The 17,512-nt window shown below is 35.9% G+C and overlaps 1 protein-coding gene across 3 annotated transcripts; it reads left to right on the forward strand.

Moving 5' to 3' along the window:
- The first annotated feature begins 14,526 nt into the window (after window positions 1–14,526).
- Window positions 14,527–16,892, forward strand: LOC311079596 (polymeric immunoglobulin receptor-like). Of its 3 annotated transcripts, none has more exons than XM_084109170.1 (6): window positions 14,527–14,615; window positions 14,790–15,140; window positions 15,292–15,648; window positions 16,005–16,121; window positions 16,224–16,260; window positions 16,512–16,892. In XM_084109170.1, the coding sequence occupies exons 1-6, from the start codon at window positions 14,585–14,587 to the stop codon at window positions 16,531–16,533; spliced, it is 915 nt and encodes a 304-aa protein (XP_083965296.1). In that variant the 5' UTR covers window positions 14,527–14,584; the 3' UTR covers window positions 16,534–16,892. The 3 variants fall into 3 exon arrangements, with proteins under 3 accessions (XP_083965296.1, XP_083965294.1, XP_083965295.1); XM_084109168.1 differs by having other exon boundaries at window positions 14,552–14,615; window positions 16,211–16,260; XM_084109169.1 differs by having other exon boundaries at window positions 14,552–14,615; window positions 15,295–15,648; window positions 16,211–16,260.
- Window positions 16,893–17,512: the final 620 nt, after the last annotated feature.

A 17,512-nucleotide genomic window follows, 5' to 3' on the forward strand; every position in this document is an offset into this window, starting at 1 on the left:
ACATGTGCATGTTCAATTATTTATGATAAATCTGAATATTATAATGAAATGGACACTTGATACAATCATTATTAACAGAAACAATGTACACAAATCTAAACTATTTTAATGATGTTGTGGGACTATTTTCTTCCTCGAAAAAGTAGAACAGTGTAACAATATGAGGTATACCAAGGAAGAACAGTAAAAAAAGTCTTTGCCTCTCTTCTCACGGCGGTCTCACACTTAACGCGTTAGCAGAGTATAAGCAGCGCATATTTTTTCCGCCGCCCATGTTAACAGATTAGAGTTCCACACCGCACGCAGAGGCGGCTCGGCAGCGCGTAGCAGGAGCAGAGCAGAAGCAGCAGTGCCGCGATCGTTTCGGCTATTTTTGCCTCAGGGACCATAAATAGACCAAACGTTAATGCGTGCAGTGTGAAACCGGCATCAGAGATCTAGTTGGTCTGATGAAAAAATACAGCTTCAATTATAGTAACGCGCCACATTTTTTTTTTTTTTTTTGCAGTAACGGTAACGCCGTTATTAAGATGGGAAGAGTAATCAATTAGATTACTCGTTACTGAAAAAAGTAACGCCGTTATTCCCATCACTGGTTCTTCATATCAAATGAATGAAAGTTTAAAGTACTAAATTGAATAGCCTTTACATAGGTCTGGTGTGTTTTATGTTTGTTCTGAGAATAGAAATTACTTTCTTTTCCTCACCGGAATTCCTCTACAACTTGTAACATTCTAAAACAACATTCTGAGGCAATAAGTACTACATTAAGGTAATTCAAAAATAGCATTCTATGCTTGCCTGTCAATCAACTTTAGAGCGCCACCCTCAGGCTGAAAAACGCTAAGATGTTAGACCTTTGACAAAAGTGTATTGCGAGAGCAGTTTCCACTCACAACAGTACTTTTGTAAACACAGGGACTTGGTGCTTATGCACCTCAGCCATCTGGGGCTTCGGGTCAATTGTGAAAAGAGCAAGCTCTCCCCTGTGCAGAGAATCTCTTTTCTCTGTATAGTTGGACTCGGTTAACATGACAGCACGTCTCACAAACGAGCATGCTCAGTCAGTGCAGAACTGCCTGAATTCATTCAAGGGCATTCATTCAGTTCATTCAACTGTTTCAGAGGCTCCTGGGGCATATGGCTTCCGCAGCATCATGCTGCTTGGGTTGCTTCATATGAGACCGCTTTGGCACTGGCTACAAGTCCCAAGATGGGTATGGCGCAGCGTCATGCACCGGGTGGCAAACACACCAGCCGAGCTCTCACAACAGCCCACACTCCTGTGAGAATTGAGACAACAAACCAGGTGGTCCAGCTGATTTGGAGATGCTTCGGAGCTGCACAGGTAGACCTGTCTGTCTCTCCGGACATGTCCTCTGCCAGTTGTTTTACTCCCGCGGGGACCCTCGGCAAGGATGCACTGGCACACAGCTGGCCCCAGAGTATGCGTTTCCCCCAGTGAGCCTGCTCACACAGACACTGTGCAAGGTCAGGGAGGATGAGGAGCAAGTCTTGTTAGTTGTGCCATACTGGCCTAACCAGATCTGGTTCCCAGAATTGATGCTCCTCACGACAGTCGCTCCCTTGCGGATTCCTCTGAAGAAGAACCTGCATTCTCAGAGACGGGACACCTTATGGCACGCGGCTCTGGACCTCTAGAACCTCCACATATGGTCTCTGGACGGGACACGGAGGACTTAAGTAATATACCCCTAGCAGTGTTAGACACTATCAGTTCAGTGGGAGCACCCTCTATAAGGCGTTCCTGAGGGATGTGACGAGGCTGAATCCTCCCCACCCCTCACCCTGTACCCTCTTAGGACCTCTCCTTGGTCTTGTCAGCTTTGGAGATAGTGCCATTTGAGCTGCTGCAGACAGTAGAGCTTAAGATCCTGTCTCTCAAGACAGCGCTGCTGACTGCTCTCGCTTCTGTCAAGAGGGTGAACCCTGTTTGGAGTTCCTCCAGCAGCCCCGGCAGTCCGACGTGGCGGAGGCCTCCGTAGCGCCCCTTTCTATTTAGTATAGGCATGCTTTTCCAGTGTTATCCAATAGTCTCACTGTATGGGTAAGAAGGAGCAGCAGTGATAGACTGTCTGTGTTAACACTAGAAGTGCCATGGTGGTCATTTTGACCGTTTTGAATTTTATATCTGCAATAACTTTGTTGAAAAAATAAATAAAATCCTGCTGGTACCTGACTTTTCCTAAAAGTGTCTGTATTTTCATTTAAAATGTTATTCATATAAATTACACATAAGGCAAAAAAAAAAACTAAACAAATGAACATATTTCGGCCATAGACGGTCATATTGACCGCACTGAATTTTGCGGTATTATTATACATATACCAATATACACAACAATAAAATGTGGTAAAAAAATACACAAAACATATTCCACAACAAATCATTTAAATGTAATGATATTAGAAACAGAACAAGAATGAAAAAATAACTATAAACAAGCCAAAATGAAATACTTTATAAGCGAAAGTGAAAGTAAGCGGCGTAACTCTCTAATTAGAATCAAAATGTTTCAACATTTGCAATGTATTTGGATGGTAAACTATTCTTTATTATAGGCTTTGTACTTCACTCATGTTCCAATATCGACGGAAAAAATCGCCCTCTTCACATGCGCAAAATGGTACGAATTGTATTAGGCTACTGACTATATAAACAGAGCAGTGGAATTTTTATATGTTAGGTTAACTATTTTATTATTATATTTTATTATGGCTATAATGAACAGGCTGCAATGTCAAGATTGCAATGCTGGAATATGGTATGTGTGTGTGTGTGTTTGTGTGTATGTGTAAGGCGCGGGCGCGATCGAACAGTGGAAACATGAAAACATAGGCTACTCCGTCATTTTGTTCAGGACATCCACGGATATTATTTATTTATAAATGTATAATCAAACTTGTTTAAATGTACAGTTTGGTGGTGTTTTGTTTTTAAAAGATATCCTAATATAATAAATGCATTAATCTCTCAATTGGGTATTTATGAATTTTTGTGAAATCTTTGTGAAAAGGGCATTATACCACCCCTTTAAGAAATATACAACTTTTAAAAAAATAAGATTTAAAGTAAAGATTTAAGATACAAAGTTTCTGGAATACTGTCAAGCTACCATTAATCATGCAACCAATAACACAATATCTTGCTTAAAGATATAGAGTTTGGAATCTAGCGGTCAAAATGACCGCTTGCGGCAGTTCTAGTAGTTATGGAATTCTGGCACTTCTAGTGTTAAAATCCCTGTCCTTTCCTCATCCCAGCAGGTGCAGGGGGATTAGGCGACTTACGTGGAGTGCTGAAAGGGGCATTTATGGCGTTTTGGTAGGAATCCCAATTCGTCAGTCACCTGATGTAACGTGAATTCTTCTGAGTCTTTCGTTCTTTTGTCAAGTGACGTGAAGTGACAGCGCTGGACACAGAAATTAGTTAAAGGTATAGTGGAGGATCTTTCCGAATTTTAGATAAGACCCGCCCCCTCTCCACTTTTTGAATAAGTTTGATTGATTCACCAGAATGATTGACAATTAGGAGGACCAATAGTATAGGTGATCCACCCGGAAGTAAAAAATCCTCCGCTATACCTTTAATAATTCCCAAACTTCCTTACAAACAAGCTCGTAGTCCGTTTTATTTTTATTTTATTTTATTTATTTTTTACTCTTACACTTACATGCTGCTTTTTTGGTCTCAAATTATAGCTTTTTTATTTCTTACAATTTATCATTTTTAGAATTTCTGTCATGGTGGTTCTTTTCCATAACATTGAATGTGGTACTGTGACGACCTGTGTCTTCCATTGGGGTTTTCCTTATCCATGGATGGATCACTCTGCCCTCCTACCTGATTTCATCGGTGACACCTGATTTCCCTTTTCTCCTTTAAAAAGATGCAAGACGGAGAGAGGGCGGCCTATTTGATTGCTTTTGATATTCGTTTGGTTATGTTTCTTTTTTGCATGCATCATTACACCACAGCACATTACATTTCCATGCATTCATCTAACATGACACTACTGACACCTGACTGCTACATTACATACAGTGCTATGCATAAGTTTAGACACCCATGCTAAAGTTGACTAAAAAGAGGAATAAAAAATCATCTTTTGGAAATTGAACTTAATGCCTTAATTAAAAAAAATTAGGAAAAATCCAACCTTTAAGGACACCAATTTTCTTTGTGAATGAATAATGTATCGTAAATAAATAAATGTTCTTCCTTAAAATACAGGGTGCATTAGTCTGGACACCCCTATGTTAAATTCCCATAGAGGCAGGCAGATTTTTATTTTTAAAGGCCAACTGGCATGGAGTACTTTCCATAAGATCATCTCTCAATGCAAATCAAACCAGCTATTAGGCTAACTGAAATAAAACCATGCCAATCTCTAGGTATGGTGAAGGCTATGTGATGATGTGGGGCTATTTTAATTACAAAGGCCAAGGGAACTTTATCAGGATGCATAGTGGATCCATGAAGTAACTGGCCTTTAAAAATAAAAATCTGCCTGCCTCTATGGGAATTTAACATAGGGGTGTCCAGACTTATGCACCCTGTATTTTAAGGAAGAACATTATTTATTTACGATACATTATTCATTCACAAAGAAAATTGGTGTCCTTAAAGGTTGGATTTTTCCTATTTTTTTTAATTAAGGCATTAAGTTCAATTTCCAAAAGATGATTTTTTATTCCTCTTTTTAGTCAACTTTAGCATGGGTGTCTAAACTTATGCATAGCACTTTAGTTTTTGTATAGTTTTTCTTTTTGTTAATAAATAACTTTCTTTCAAAATTTGGCTTTCTCGTGTGTCCCAATTTTTGTTGCGTCCCTTTTGAGCCACGGGGCGTAACAGGTACTAAAAGTTGGTAAACTTTATCTATGGGGAAAATCATCCTGCTAATAACAACATACAGTTACGTGACATAAAACTGAACGACTCGAACCAGAGAAATGAACTAATCAATTCTGTATCCGGTACAGACTGCATAGCTTCAGCCTACATGAGGCTGTCACCTGATGAACGAACAACTCAAACCCGAAGACTCAAAAGATGAACTAATCAATTCTGTATCTGGTACCGAGTGCATAGCTTCAGCCTATGGGGCTGTCACGTGATGAACAAACGACTCGAACCCGAAGTTGATAGACTCGAAACGATCCAAAGATCCGAGTCAATAAAATGATCCGAACTTCCCACTACTAGAAGGGACAGACTCAGGCGAGATCCCAATTCGTCAGTCACCTGATGTCATTCACCTAGTAACCCAGACATTTCTTGCAAATCATTTGTGTAACAAATATTTAAAGAAATAATGTGCTTTTAAAAAAAGCAAATTTGCTGAAACAGAAAAACAGAGCATCCATCTATGCAAAAACTCCAAGTTGTACATGACTAAGAGATTTTGACACAGGCCCACTTCAAAAATTGGCAAGCAATTGAGTTAGTTGAAGCATTCACAGGATGACCTGTGATTACTGTATAATAAAATTTAATCCATAATATGATCACAGCTATATATTTACATTTAATCATTTAGCAGATGCTTTTGTCCAAAGCGACTTACAAATTAGGACTAAATTAAGCGAGTCATCGTGAAGAGGCAAAAAACAACGCAAGAAGTGCTCAGAATACGAAGTTCAGTCATTGTTCAGAGTAGCATAAGCGAGGACATAAAGGAAAAGGAAAGGTAGGATATAAAGGAAAAGGTTTTTTTTTTTTTTTTATGAGGATAACTCACGAAAGAGAAGGGTTTTCAGTTGTCTTTTGAATGTTGCCAGGGATTCTGCATTCCGGATGAGGGTGGGGAGCGCATTCCACCAGCATGGAACTGTGAATGAGAATGTTCTGGAAAGTGATTTTGTGGCTCTCTGTGATTTTGTGGCTCTCTGTGATGGAACCACAAAACGTCGCTCGTTGACCGATCGTAGGTTTCTGGAAGGGGAGTAGACTTATAGGAGTGAGTGAAAGTAGGAGGGAGTTAGGAGGAAAGTAGGATATGTGACAGTTCACTCAATTCATTCAAAAGCTGTATGACTGAAGAAGATGTTTTAAAAAAAATTAATTCCACACAGTGAAAGTCAGTGCATGGGGTCTATTGTTGTTTTGGACCCCAGTGACTTTCAGTGTGTGGAAAAAAGCTTAAACATTCTTCAAAATATATTCTTCTATGTTTCACAGAAGAAAGATCATGCAGGTTTGGGAACAACATGAGGGTGAGTTAATGATGACAGCATTTTTAGATTTTGGTGACACATGAATTAAAAGAATATTGATGTTATTTGACTGATTGTCTGTTATACCATATTTGATTAATTTTACTGTACGTTCACCATCAATACTGTGCTTATTCTGATGTCTCAATTTTCTATTTAGTTTAATACATTGATTTTTGTCATTGAGCAGAGAGATGTTTATGATCCTGAATGATGTCTGTACATTTGTGTATTATGAAAAATATGAGTGGAATGACTTCTGAAACACAAAACATAGCAAATGAGATGAGTAATATGTAGTCTTGAAAGCTAATCTTTAGCCTATTTCATGTTTTCATCTGAACAAAATCACTGCTATTCTCAAAGTAGACAAATATTTGAGTTTACGTGAACATACATAAATGATTGTGTGTTAGTACACCTTTTCAAATAGATATTTTCGATATGCTTGAAAGATAATCTCAAATAAAATGTTCAAGTGATCATAAAACCAGGACAAGTATTTTAATTTATTACAAATGTTACACATACATTGCATTTGCTGATGTAGGAGTCAAATTAAACCATTGCTAAAATACTAACAAAAGGTACCTTCACTATTAAACTCATGTTTATAAAGCAATAATTATATTGGGATATATCTATGCAAAGCCTATTTTATGCTAAATAAAACATCAAATGCATAACCCATTGTAAAAATAAATTGTCTCATCAACCAGAAAAGATTTTAGCTAACCAATTGTTAAAAATGGTAATAAATATGTTGACTCTGTATGCTAATTTGTAAGATTTAAAACTGTTAACAGTATATGAACATTAATATTTTTTGTAAAGCAAAAACTAAAGATTGATTAGAAAATCTGTTTTCAAATCAGTGATACGAAATGGAAGATTGAGTTCATATATAACAAGCTGAATGGGAAAGTTTAAATATCAGAAGAGAATACATATTTTAAGTGCATTTATGGCTTCTTAAAGCAGAGAAAATTATGTCTTTCCTCACAGTCTGTGGGTTTCCAAACCTTCTCTTTTCTATCCAGAGCTCCCACAACGCAGATTTCTGGCAGGACACTGGAGCTCCCCCTCCGCAGACCAGGCTTTATATCGAAGATTATGTCCACTGACCCAAAACCAATGACCAGCAAGAAAGCACAGGCCAGTCCACACATAAGCTGTCTGAGATGTTATGGTGTTATGTATCGCCTCTGCCATAATCGTCTGAGATCTCAGACTCGCCAGGTCAGTGTAGGTCTGTCTGCAGTAGTCCAGGGCTTCATCCCACGTCTTGTTCTGATGCACCAGAATGGGCTCAAAGACCTGCATACAGTAAAATGGTAGAGTCTGCGAGCACAGAGCGTTGTGCAGTTTATAATTCGATTTTCTTACAAGGCCACACTTTTCAATGTATGGGTTCGCCAATGTCCCAAATGTCAATTTTTTCATCCTCACCTCCAGACCAAATCCATTGTTCTGGGCAGGGACGGACTGACAATCTGTGCGTTCTGGAAAATTCCAGAACGGCCGTCCAACTGAGGGCCGTTGGCACAAAAAAACAAAACAAAAAAAAAACTAATAAAGCAATACGAACAGCAAACAGCAGGGGCACTAATACGATCACTTATATGCTACGTGTAAAAAAAACAACAACTGAGGAAGAAGAGTCGGCCTACTAGCCACTGACAGAAAGTTCGTTTATAAGGCTTACCTGTAGCCTACTGCACTTTTGAAATTGCTTACATTATATTTGAATAGTTAAGTTATAGTATATAGCAGTGGTCTCCAACGTGGTGCCTGTGAGTTGTAGCCCCAACTGGCCAATAGCGATCCACTGTAATTCGGGGCTCCAGACTGTCTTTGGTATCATTTTGCGACTTTTTTTCGTGCCAGTGCAACTAAACATTTGCACTTTTGCCTCTACAAAATGATCCAACTCTCTTTGATTATACGCTGTCATTTGCGTTGCGTATGAGAAACATCAAATGGCAAACGCTCAAAAAGCGGAACAAAACTTGTTTGATCTGAGCAGCGCAGAGCATTATCAGCTCGGCCCAAATAACAGCGATCGCGGCCAAAGCTGATCTCGATCACGCGAACATTATTACACAGAGCTGCACGATCCACTGAGAAGCATTTCAATTCAGCGCAGAATTCTCTATCTCTATTACAAACACAGATGACTATGTGATTTAAGCTTGTTAAAAGCCAGATGAAACAGCGCTGATATAATATTCTCAACATATTGATGCAAAAAACAGGCGAATCATTGTTCCAAGAACAAACCAGTTAGAAGACATTTCACTCCACAACTTATGAATTAACTGTAGTAAAACAAACTTTTTTTGGCAGAAATGTGCCTGTATATATTCATATGAAAAATGCTGTTATATTAATATAGTCATAAATTAAATGTAATGCAGTAATGTTTTTGTTTAGAAGTTATGGCAGTTTATTTATTTATTTTTGCATTTATAAACTGTTTTTGATAATACATACAATAGGTTTATAGAAAATAAAAAAAAAATCAATAAATATTTTCATTATTTTTCAGGAATTGTTGATTTTTTTTAAAACGCTTATAAGTCTGAACCAGAATATCAAGATATTTTATTATTTTGCAAATGATGGTGAAAAGTAAAAAAGCACGACCACCATGGTATAGGTATTTATAATAAATATTTTTGAGTATACACACACTCGCACACAAAAAGGTTGGAGACCCCTGGTATATAGTAACTATATGTTTTATAATTACAAGTTTGTGTAATTTGGGGTTTCTGTTGGCAGTGACACTTCATTATTTGTATTTTATGGCATTGCACATTTTTTGTTTTTATTTGAAGGCTGAGGCTTTATTAATAAACACAACCCCAAAATTATCATCATTGGTTCTGAGATGTTACTTGCTGTGAATATCTTGTCTGATAGGCTACAGTATGTGGAATATATCAGGGTATCCTGGCTAGTGTCTGTCGCACACGGCTAGAAGCGAATGGCTGGATGATGGGCCTATTTGGGAGAAAGTCCAGGGCTGTTTTTTAGCCCTAGTCCGTCCCTGGTTCTGGGTTGTTAGGACTTATGTGCAGTCCAATCCAAAAATGTTCTTGATTGTGTCCTTGATTTGCAGAGAGCAGTCGTGCCTCTTCTGTACTGACAGTGGACAGGTCATCATGGTATTCTCTGCAGTAAGTTTGTGCATCTTCCCAGGTCATTAATTCATTCACAAAGAAGTGTTTTCTGTAGAGACTGAAGCTCAGTCTAAAGAGACTCAAAAACAGGAGCACAGCGACGGCAGCCTTCATTTCTACACAGATGATCTACTCAGCGCAGCCTTTGTGTGTGCTCAGCGATGAAGGAGTGTTTTTTATATCTGAGAGACAATAAAAGAACTGGAAGGCACTGACCAACCAGACGGTAAGGCAAGTATTTGTGTAGCAAATATCCAAATCATGCTGAAGCAAATAAAACATGCAAGTGCAGAAAAATACACTTTAGTCTTCTAAAAAATATGCAAATTTGTGTTTTTATGCCTGTAAGACTGTCACGCACACACACAAAAAGCTGCTAGTGTTTTTGTAGATTTTGAAGAAACTCTTTTATTTTGACCCTTCGACCTGAAACAGACTGGTTTGGTTCAGCATGCTCAGATTCAGAGTATGTGATAAATGCATATATATTCAAATAAATAATAGGCTATTGAATCAGAATATTGAGCAGAATACAGAATATTCCATAACATCATAGGAGCAGAGAAGATTCAAGAAGAGGGAAAGAGGGGGAAAAAGTCAAACATTAGTAGATAAACTCATTAAAGTGAGGAAAACCCAGCTTTGTTCAAAATCAAATCTCACTTCTTTTTTTCTTTTTTTTTAGACCCAATTGTTCCTGTATGAGTTTCTTGCTTCTGTTGAACACAAAATAATTTTAAAGAATGTCGGTAACTAGACTGTCAACTGTCTTACCGACAATTCTTTAAAATTCGTTTGTGTTCAACAGAAGAAAGAAACTCTTATTCTCTGAATCACAGGTACGCACATTTGAAAAATGATGTAGGACGGTTTACGCTACATTTTATAAACGATGCTTTGGGTGTTCGATTCAAACCGCTGAACAAGTAGAAGAAAGTAACCTTTTAAATGTCAATGAAACATTAGCTGCATTTATCAGTAATGATTTGTTAATTTATTCACAGAAGAAAAAAAATGAATGAATGAATTAATCAATCAGAGAAACTGTGGGTAATTGTTGTGAAATAATGAATAATATGAAATAAAATAAAATATGAAATCAAAAATAACTTTTTGCACCTTAAATCATGAGCATTGAAGAGTTATTTTCTGTATAAGAAAAAGATGCAAGTGAGACGTAATACAGAAGGCGGAGACAATGAATGCATTTCCTGCAGCATCAGTGAGAGGAAGTAGTTGCTCAGAACAGACTGAGCTCTGCTGAGGTGAACATCAACGGACCAACTTATTCATTGAGGTTTGCAGTTGCAAGTAATTCACATATAATCATTTGTTAGTTTAATACAAAATGCACTGCAATACATAAGTGTCTTCATGATTCAGGAAACACAAGGTTTAAAACGAATCTATTGATTAGTATAAAATGCATTTATACCAGGGGTGGGCAAACTTTTTGGCTCAAGGGCCACACTGGGTTTTAAAATTCTCATGAAAGTGCGTATCTATAGCCTACCACAAATTTTATTTCTCGTGCCCTTTATACGGCAAAAATGTTTTGTTTTTTTTGTTGTTGTTTTTTTTTTGCGTGCATGTGCTACGCACTCTAAACCCCTTGGTTAGGATTAGGGGTGTGGAGTGCGTACCTATTACACGCCATAAAGTGCGTATCATATGCACGCGAAAACTGCGTAACATAAGCACTACAAATACAATTCGTGGTATTCGCTCTTTCATGAGATCGGGCTGAGCAAACACATTTACGTTGTGGCAACGTCTGCGCGAAATTCAACAACTGAGAGACGACATTCTGACAATACATTTTTTATGCTAGATATCCCCCATTTAGCATGTTATGTTTTGAGGTTAATTTTTAATTAGTCAGATGCCTAATAATTATAGCCTATACTTTTTAAATATTGTTTATCCTTATTATTATTTAATGGGCCTAATAGTAAATTAGAAACAACACCTGCTGTACAAATAGTACACTTAGAAAAGTAAAAATGACAGAAGGTTACGTTAATTCAACTTTATTAAAACTGCATATGGCAATCAATTTGCACTTCCAAAAGTCATACATTTGTGGGGAAAAAACAAAATAAACGAATATACAAATTTATTTTAAGAATAATAAAATAAAACATAAAAAACAAAGGCAGATCAGAACATTTAATGAACAAAACTGGGTTCTGTACATGGCACACAGGGGAGTGTAGCAGCTATTCGAAAGCCGGGCGATAAAGGTCGGTAAACGGAATCAGTCGGGATACATCCACAAATCCAGAGGAGCAAAGAAATAAATAGCAGACACATCAAAGGAAAAACTAAACAGGTGTGCAAGCGGTTACCAAACATTTTTTTCTCTGTGAGTTTCCAAAAAAGGAAAAAACATTAACGTGCAACAAGTCTATGCGCTTAAGTCGCGGTCTGTTTGGTTTCCATGGTGACGCGTCATTGCTTGTTACGTGACACACCGCAGCCACAACAGCGCTGAATGAATGATGATCTGCTTTTATGTCATTTTTCCTTTTTTACATTTGTTAGCTATGGCATGAAATATCTGATATTCCGATTGTCAAATATATGCAACGCAAAATATATATATATATAATATATATATATATATAATATATATATATATATATATATATATATATATATATATATATATATAACGCAAATTATTGCAAGAAAAAAGCAAAATGAATGCGATCTTAAGACCATTTTTTAAATACTCGACGGGCCGGATTAAACAGCCCATATGTGGCCCGCGGGCCGTAGTTTGCCCACCCCTGATTTATACACTAACTATTATAATTTATGCACAGTTAAGTTATGCTTAAAGGGACACGTGTTGTTTGTATTTGAATGCTTGTGTATCAATGCTTAGATGTTTTCCAACCACAAGTTTGACCCGCCTTCACATCAACAAAACCACACAGTCTACCAGCAGTATTCTCACGAGACACGTCTCTTTCTTATCAACCGCCCCTCCTTCTTCTCAACAGACTGCCACTGTAATGGAAATAGCAGAATTAAACTTCAAAAACAGCCTAAAATTATGTAATAAAAACTGATTGATGTGGTTGCACACAGCTGTATTAACAACATTAATTGTGCACATTAACTGTAACTAATAACAGAACCTTACAGATAAATTGTATGTTGCAATTTTAAAAGTCAGGGTTTTCTATGTGTCTGGGGAAAAAAAATAAGTGAAATTTTGTTTTTGTATATTTGGCAGATGGAAAGCACTTTTAATAAACATAGGCAATTATAATTAAACGTTAAAGTAACAAGGCAAAAGTCTACCCTGAATACAGACACCAAAGCTATCAAGAAAAAGCAAGGCATAATTTGATCAATGGATTTCATTCACACAAATAAACCAACCTTATGTTTAGAGGAACAAAACGACCTTCAGGTAGAAAAGAAATGTGAGAAGCTGTGCTGTTTGTTGTTTGCAGAGGCTGCTGCTTGATGCATCATGCACTTGTGGTTTTGGACTTTGAGCCCACCTATTGCTCAGTTTGCAGCCAACCTGTAAGAATGAGAATAGAAAAGCGCAGTCAGAAAGCCCCAGCAGAGCTCACATTTCTGTGGTCAAAAGTTTCCATATCAACAGTACGTGCCAGTGTAAAAACTGTTACTTTCAGAAGTATGACAATTGTCCCATGACTCCAAGGTAGTCTCAACCATACATTGAATCTCAACAAATTTTCTGTTTAAGAGTTTATTATTAAATTATTATTATTATTATTAAAACATTTTACACAGAGGCACCAAAACATTCATTACCTAAACAAGGTGAACTGACTACCTGTGTCTGTGCTAACATAATAGAACATGCATAAATCCATAATTAACCCTAAAAAGCATCTAAATGTATCCCTTAAAATGCACACCTTTGATACTTAAAAAAAATTGTTTTATATAATTGTGAGAAGTACTATAGGGTCAATGTTTCTTACTAAGAACATGTTAAATTAAAGTAATATCGTTTTGGACCTAAAATACAAAAAGCAATCACATACTTGCTGTTTAGAGTGATTCACATGATCAAAGACGACTGAATGTGATATGAAAAGATTACATCATGATAAAAATATAAGAAATTAATTTAGGGGTTGTACATACTCTTAAATTAGTTAATTATATAAAGAACAACAACAACTGACTAATTTCAGTTGGCTTTTTATTGTTTAATATCTTCATAAATAATATGAAGTGCACAAATACATCCTTTATAATAAACACTGTTTATATTACATAAAACAAAAAAGAATTGTCAAGTTATATTTCGTAGTGACTTTGAGGCCCACTGATGTGCATTGAGAGATGTAGTTCATATTGTTCCATTATGTTGGTCTATTTTAGGATATCGTTAGTGCGATTTGAATCTACAACATTACATTTCAGCTTCAGTCTTGATCTAACTTTCTGTTATTGAACAATAAAATTGTGCTCATCAATAAATGGTAATTATTAAAGCACCATTTTTCTGAAGCTCTAAACCCAGTTGACATGATTCAGCACCATGGACAAGGACACAGTCCAGCTCTACTTATTGCGTAAATGCAATTAAAAACTATCAAATTAAAAATAAAAATAAAAAGAGATTTAGATTTAGATTGAGAAAACAACCCTGATTAAGCTCCGCTCAGCCCACACAGCAACTCTTCTGCACAGGTCAAGTAACACCCCCTCACTAGAGCTGGAGTGGATTTAAACACATTTAATTCAGTTTGTTTTTCCCCAGGGTCACTTACATTATTTTAAGCTTTATAATTGTAAAATAGCTTCAGGAAAGTCACAGGGAGAATGTTTGAGCATAGCCGTGGAATTAAAATGAAACACTTTATACAACTTTTTCATTTATTTTTAAAAAACTTAAAATTTCAATTTTAAGTAATATAGATTTTTTATTATTATTATTTCGGTTTCATTGTTGGTGTTTATAAAAATAGCCATTTCCTTTGCTCGTGGACATGGAACATTACACCCAAAGTCTATAGCTGGGACAGCCAATGAAATCTAACTTTGTCATACGAGAAAATTTTAGAATAACCAATCACGTCCAGGATCAGTTTCCATTTGATTTAGTTACTTAGATTGTGCACCTTGCCATCTCTTATTCTTTGCTTGCAGATCAAAGCAACATGAGCACAGTTTTATTCTTCGTCTTTGTTTGTAAGTATAAATGATTGAATATAATCATCTAATTATGAATATTTATTTATTCATTTTAACTTTTATAATTTTGTATTCATTATCAGACATTTATACAAAGCAACTAAGATTCTGAAATTAACTTCTTTATGTAAAAGCATTGTATAACACATCTTTACTACTTTTTGTCTTCAGGTTGCATTGGGGCACTAAACATTGAGCAGCCAAAACGTTTGCAAACCTCTAAACTGGGTGATGATGTCACTATTGAGTGCTACTTACCCAATACAGATTTTAACAATATGATGTGGTACAAGCAAGGGATGGGAATGAAACTTCAAGCCATTTCAAAAACTTACATTTACATGACAGATGTTGAATTTATTGATGGAAATACTGATGGCCGTTATAACGTAACAATAGAAAAAGGACTTTATCATTTACATATTTCTTTGACTAAAAAGGAAGATATTGCAACATACTTCTGTGGTGTGGTAACGTTGGGAGAACTGTATTTTGGACCTGGAACATTTTTGATGCTTCATGGTAAGTTGTTGCCTTTCATCATACGGTATAATACCAGAACAGATGTACTTAATATCTAAAGGTGATAATCATGCAAAAAGACTATAAGTTATAAGAGACTATAAGTTATAAAAGTACAATGCAATAAAATACTTTTGGTTTTGCTTTAAAGAAGAACACACCGCAACAATGGTTCTTCAGGAGCCTATTTCAGATAAAGCTCACATTGGAAACAACATTACCCTGGTGTGTAGAGTCCAAACGGTAGATGAGAAATGTGCAGGAGGACATCATGCATACTGGTTCAGAGAGGCTGCAGATGAATCTCATCCTGCCATCATTTACGCTGATGGAGATATGAAGAAACAGCATGAAGAGGGCTGTGAGGATGACTCTACTACACAGATCTGCGTTTACACCCTCGCAAAGAGGAACCTCAGCCTTTCTGATGCTGGTACTTACTACTGTGCTGTACTCGCATGCGGCAAGATAGTGTTTGGAAATGGAACTCATCTGGAATTCATAACTGGTAAAGTGTTAAGCCCTATTAAGTGACTTACAGTTAATATTATCAATGTGTATCTAAATAATGATAGCATTTATAATGATTTATCATGGCAGTAATTTTTTTTAATGAATTTTGTAAAATTATGAATGTTTGTTGACTTACCATGTACAGTACACTATCACTCAAACAGTTTTTTATAATATATAAAAAATAAAAAAAAATCAGTAGAGATTTAGAAAAAAAAAACACAAGTAATACTGTGCCATTTGCTGATCCAAGCTTAAGTTTTCAAGTTATCAAAAATTATGTTTGCAACCTATTTTGATTGTTAACAAAAGTCTGGTAAAACATAAATAGGCCTAAATGTTTTCTTGCAGACAGCGAGTCGACAGCAACTCCATTGTTTCTTATACTGGCCTCGTCAAACATCATTTCTATGATAATAATGATCTTACTTGTGGCTGTGCGATGTAAGGACCAAGGCAGATCATCAGGTATCATATTTAAATATTTTCAGACTAGTTTTGAACCAGATTCTTAGTTTTATTTGCAAGACTATAAAGCTGACATTCATACTTTTTAGCCTGTTTCAACAGATCTTGTGATCAAGAGACATCTGAAGGTACTCAGCAGGTAAATCCTCGCCACTTTATTTATCCACAATAAGTTTGATATCATTTTGATGATATATTTCAGAAGTTTCATGAACAATTTGAATACCTGTATATTTTTTTTAGATTTTTTCAAATGTTTCCTGTCCATTTACTAACATTTCCAGTGTCCATTTCAGTGTTTAAATCATTTAAAGTTTAGCTACTTGAGTTCACTTAACTTAAAAAAATATGTATACCAATGGTTTGCATTGGTATATTTTGCTTTATAAGGTTGGAGATGCAGATACTTTGACTTACACACCTGTGAGTTTCAGCAGTAGATCACGGCCCTCTAGAGGAGCTAAACAACACAACGTTTCCCAGCATAATGAGGTCTACTCAAAGATCAGGTCCTAACAAAGGACTACTGGAAGACCTTTCCTGCTTTCTGTAGTGATCCAAAAGTGCAAATGCATAAAGTGTGATGATTTAACAATATAACATCCAATAAAATCCAGTAGAGCAATTACAAAATAGCTGTTGTCTGAACATGGCGATCATTGAGTCTGCTTCCTCCCTTGCTTAACCCCATTTTGAAATAAATTAAAAAATGTATCCTTATGTTGTCTGTTTAATTACACCTTTTATTAATAAAGTCACTTTTGCTTTTCATCTTTTTTTTTGTGTTTGTTATTGTATTTTATATTTAGATGATATTATTTTCATGACCCTGCTACAGAAATGCTGCTTAGCTTGGGTAGTGAAAGCTAACACCTCAGATATCTCAAAAAATAATAAAAATAAATTTAACAACAACAACAATAATATTGATGTAATCAAGTCATTTTATATTTATATATCGCTTTTAACAATACAGATTGTTTCAAAGCAGCTTTACAGAGATAACGGGAAAATAATGCAAAAAAGTTTGTTTCCAGAATAAAATAGCGTCACAGTCCAGCTTAAGAAAGTTCAGTGATGTTTCATTTTTGTTTAAAAAAAGTTATTAATTTAGTTCATTTATATATATATATATATATATATATATATATATATATATATATATATATATACAGTGAGGAAAATTAGTATTTGAACACCCTGCTATTTTGCAAGTTCTCCCACTTAGAAATCATGGAGGGGTCTGAAATTGTCATCGTAGGTGCATGTCCACTGTGAGAGACATAATCTAAAAAAAAAAAAATCCAGAAATCACAATGTATGATTTTTTAACTATTTATTTGTATGATACAGCTGCAAATAAGTATTTGAACACCTGAGAAAATCAATGT

The sequence above is a fragment of the Abramis brama genome (genome assembly GCF_963993115.1).
Source record: "Abramis brama genome assembly, chromosome: 3".
NCBI classification, from domain to species: Eukaryota; Metazoa; Chordata; class Actinopteri; order Cypriniformes; family Leuciscidae; genus Abramis; species Abramis brama.